General features: G+C 40.7%; 1 protein-coding gene across 1 annotated transcript in view; it reads left to right on the top strand.

Annotated features, from left to right (window-relative positions):
- Positions 1–5,000, top strand: part of LOC134443245 (interleukin-1 receptor type 2) — a 13,355-nt gene that overhangs the window by 2,794 nt on the left and 5,561 nt on the right. Inside the window, exons 4-5 of the mRNA XM_063193121.1 lie at positions 4,360–4,492; positions 4,957–5,000. The exon at positions 4,957–5,000 is cut by the window's right edge and continues 90 nt beyond it. Coding sequence (XP_063049191.1) covers positions 4,360–4,492; positions 4,957–5,000 — 177 coding nt within the window. The remainder of the gene's footprint in view (positions 1–4,359; positions 4,493–4,956) is intronic.

Here is a 5,000-nt window from a genome sequence, read left to right as displayed (position 1 = left end):
CGAGTCGAGCGACGGAAGTAATTGACTTTGTTTTGAGTCGAGAGACAAAAGCGATTCTGGAGACTAGAGGCGATTTGTGCGACGAGAGCGACAGTTTGAAGTTAAAAAACATTTCAACTTTCTATGACGCGGTTCGGCGACAAGCCGCGACAGCCAATGACTGTATAGAGGTCAGTGGCCACAGCCAATGGGAATGCTTGAATGCTTTGCCTTCTGCCTGTACGGACATACTCTAGTCTCCTCAATCGCTCGTATCGCTTGCTGCTACACTCTGTCGCTTGAATCGCGTCGCCGCTGGTGTATCTCTGCGGTAAAGGTAGATACACTACACTAGGGGAGAAGTGAAAAGTGAAAAAAGTGAAAGCCCATTGGGAAACTCCAACTCCCATTGTCATTGTGACACAGCACTTCACAGCACACAAGTGAACACTGCACAACGCACACAGCGAAATTGTGCCTCACCCGTGAAAGGGGGCAGCCCTCTGTGGCACCCCACGGGGGAGCAGTGCGGTGGGACGGTACCATGCTCAGGGTACCTCAGTCATGGAGGAGGATGGGGGAGAGCACTGGTTGATTACTCCCCCCACCAACCTGGCGGGTCGGGAGTCGAACCGGCAACCTCTGGGATGCAAGTCTGACGCCCTAACCGCTCACCCATGACTGCCGCACACTCTCAAGTTAAATAAACAATTGAAGAGTTCAGATGCAAAACCCCCTAACTCCATTTCTGAAGACCTGCACTTCTATATTTTTAGAGAATCCCGTTGTTGGTTTGGTGTACATTCATGTACTTGATAATACATATAAATAGTTATATTACATAAATAGATTTCAAAATATGCAATTTTGATAGCTTTTTATTAAATAAAAATGAATTAAGTTTATTTTTCTGAAATGGCACTTAGGAGGTTTTGCATCTTAACTCTTNAAGTTTTTAATGTGACAACGTTTCGGCCTGTCAGCCTTCCTCAGGTCACGTGTCACACCACCCACCTCGTCTCGCTAACGTACTTTGCAATGCCGGTCGACGATGCAAGAAATCGAATGTCTTGTGCTAACTAAGTAAAACTGTCTCCTTATCTTTTGAGGATTTGTGTTGTGCAGTGACAGCACGTTCTCTGTTTTAAATCAAATGTGGCTTGTCACAAATTCCTCTGCCCCTTTTGAGTAAAAACATGTGAGATCGGTAACACTTTATAATAATGTCTGCTTATTAAGACTTAGTATAATTAACTAATGATGAATAAAACATTAACATTGTTTTCATCATCAAACCATTTGCGTCTGGTTATTCTCCTGTTAAACCAGTTTGATGTAGCTATTCTCCTGTTAAAATTCAGAATAACTAACTGTGTGTAATCATTTGCATTAGGAAAGGCAAGTCGATTGCAACCCGCAAACCACATTCTGCATCACTACATTACCCACAGTTCACCAGTATGCCTACAATACCCATGATGCTGTTGGTGTGTTTGTGTTTGTGTCCATCAGGAGAAGCTGCCCCCACCTTCCAGCCTGCCGACACACACACTCCACAAAACACACACACCCCTCTCAGCACACACACTCTACAAAACACACACACTCCTCTCAGCACACACACGCCTACCAACACACACACTCCTACCAACACACACACTCCTACCAACACACACACTCCTACCAACACACACACTCCTCTCAGCACACACACTCCTCTCCCCACTGCAGATGTTCCTCCACGTATCGAGTCTCCCATAAACAGCACAGTCTTCAAGAGCCACTTTGGTAGGTGCACCTTCAAATCCATCTGTGTGTGTGTGTGTGTGCGTGTTCATGCGTGCGTGCGTGCGTGCGTGCGTGCGTGCATGCGTGCATGCGTGCGTGTGTGCATGCGTGCGTGCATGCGTGTGTGTGTGTGTGTGTGGATTACTGTAATACAGTTATTCTCCATTGCTCCCACACAATTTCTGGTACTTCACACACAATTCTGGAAACATCACCCATTGCCCAACTCTCCTAACCAATGTCACTGAACACTAAGCACAATTCCTTCTTTACACTCAAATTTCAGTTTGAAAACACAAACTATGTTCACCTCCTCATCTCATGGGCAAACTCTCTTCATATTTGTTTACAATCTGAAATCATCACCCCATAATGACACACATTGCATGTGATGTTGATGAAAACAGGAGTGGATGGAGTGAGAACAGACATTTGTTTAGTTTTTGAACTCCAAAATATGCAATACAAGAGATCACTTTCATGTGGTTACTCAATATTTTACAGCAAATTAGTGCAATTTTTTTTTCGATGTCAGAAAAATATGTAAAATATATATTTTTGACACACATCTGTGTACTCTTTGTCTGAAAACAATATTTCAGTGTTTTACAACAGAAGGATACCCTCTTCAGTAAGTGGAACACTGAACAAAATAAGTTTCTACTGTGTGTCACAATGATGCCACATGATGTTTAGTTTAGTTTAGTTTAGTTTAGTTTAGTTTAGTTTAGTTTGTGAGTGTGTGTTTGTGTGTGTGTGTGTACTCGTTATTTACTCTTTATTACAGTATTTGCCTACTGCTTGAACACTATAGGCTGATGCTTAGACCAAAATAGCATATTGTTAAGTTGTTGGTAACATAACTTAAACACAGTGTGTCTGTACCTTAAACAAAAGTTCTGCTTAACACTGTAGTAGCAATTCAGCAACACACCTTTTGCTTTATGCTACACACTTACTCATAGTCACTGCACACTTTTTCCTTCATAAGACACTCCATTAAAAAATGAACACTCATCATATCATTGGGAAAACACATCCGTTAAAAAACAAAGCACACTGGATGTATGACAAGATTTAGGCACCAACAATAAAACACATGCTATCAAAATTAACCACTATTCTGCCAGTTACAAAGTTGCATTCTTTATATTACATTGCACTTTTTTATTTTGCATTCATTTATTTTACTTTGATTGCTTCTTTGCTAAATTCACACCTTCCTACACTCAAACAAAACAGCAAATATCACAACAGTACTAAAAGAGTAGAATATGGAGTATGGCATTGACCGACTTACAGTATGTTCTGTAAAACCTAGCCTGATGCCAGGAGTAGCCGTTTGTCTTCATCATCACATGTTAGGTAGAACATGATAGTTTGTAGAAATACACATAATAGTGTCATTTTCAGAACACAACCAAGCAAGCACTTGAGCAAACTGACTGAGCATGATATAATTTTGATGACGTCATGTAGTCAGCTGCATATTGTGTCTGGAAATATAATGTACCTCGTTACAGTAAGAATACCTCATACCCAAACAAACAAATTATATCGACTATGTTTTTCATTACAGCATGTTGACATCAACCACATATTTATATCATATTTAGATGTTTGAAAATTTGTGAATATACCCCATACACAAACAAATGGTCCATAAGCTCACCTACACACTGTTGTGTTTAGAGTGATGTACTGTTTGACATATATTTTTGCTTCAGTTTACTGTAATGTCCTGTTCTGTAAGGTGCAGTTATGTACAGTATTGCATTTTGGGGTCTTGTGAAGATGTACATTCTGTGAGACTGAATAGACTGTCTAAAAAAGAAAGACTGCTGTGTTTTGTATAAAGCAGACAACTGTTTTAATGTTGATCTAATTTGTTTTCTCATTTGGTGCTCATGTGTGTCTTTTGACATGAAAGTGAGGTTTTGACAAAAGATTGTTACGTTTTTATGGCAATACTTAGGTTTTGATAGCAGAGTTTCATGTTGGCATATGTGTGCAGGGTTTATCGGCAAGTGTTGAGAGTAATTGGCTTGTGTGTAGAGTTTTGACTCTATGAGCCAAATTTTGCAAATTGTGTGCAAGCAGTAGGCAAAAACTGTAAAAAAAAAAAATAAAATAAAATAAAAAAACTAACCCCTCTTTGCAATTGCACTTGTTGTTCTGTATATCTCCTGTGCACTTTGTATTTGCTTGTGATGTTGGCGTGATTATGTCCTCTTTTGAAAGTCGCTTTGGTTATAAAGCGTCTGCCAAATGCAATGTAATGTAATAATGTAATGTAATGTGTCAAGCTGAGTATAGTGTTTTATCATATGACCATTAGTGTTCAATGGTTCATATGAGTGCAAATTAAAAAGACTGCTTGTGTGTGTCATTTGAGAACAAAATTGAGAACAAAAAAAGAGAGTACATTGTTTTGAGATAAGACGTGCATTTTTCAGGGGTAGTGAGCAGTTTTGCCCGTTGTGTGTGAGTTTTGGGGATTTGTGTGTGGAGTTTTGAGAATTCGAGACCTGATTCCGATAATTGTGTGAAAGCAATCGAGAAAAACTGTAAATGTCTGTGTGTGCTCCCTAGGCTCCAGCCTGGTGCTGCGCTGCACGGTGGCTATGGGCAGCCAATCAGCATCCTCTATGGGGGTCACATGGTTGGTGGACGGCCAATCGATCGAGAGGTCCTTACTGGGAACACGAGCATTCCAGGAACACAGGTGTGTAAACATGACAACAGGGCGTAACCATGACGACCCTATGTAAACATGACAACAGGATGTAACCATGACAACCCTATATAAATATGACAACATCATGTAACCATGACAACCAAATGTAAACATGACAACATGGCGTGCATGTCTGAAATTAATGCCATATTATTGGTATAATGTACAAAGTATGTGTGTATGTGTATGTGGGCAGCCATGGCCTAGTGATTAGAGAGTTGGTCTTTCAATCTAGGGGTTGTCGGTTTGAATCCCCCCTGACCTCTCCCTACATCTCCATCCATGGCTGAAGTGCCCTTGAGCAAGACACTTAACCCTACATTGCTTCAGGGACTGTAAACAATACCCTGAAAAATAATAGTTGTAAGTCGCTTTAAAATGAAAGTGTCAGCTAAGTGAAATGTAATGTACCGGTAATGTGTGTGTGTGTGTGTGTGTGTGTGTGTGTTCAGGGTGTGGGGGGGTCGTGTGGAGACTGACCTGGTGATACTGGAGG

The sequence above is a fragment of the Engraulis encrasicolus genome, unplaced genomic scaffold (assembly GCF_034702125.1).
Source record: "Engraulis encrasicolus isolate BLACKSEA-1 unplaced genomic scaffold, IST_EnEncr_1.0 scaffold_29_np1212, whole genome shotgun sequence".
Taxonomy (NCBI): domain Eukaryota; kingdom Metazoa; phylum Chordata; class Actinopteri; order Clupeiformes; family Engraulidae; genus Engraulis; species Engraulis encrasicolus.
Note: the sequence above shows the minus strand (reverse complement) of the source record. Positions and strands in the feature narration are given on the sequence as shown.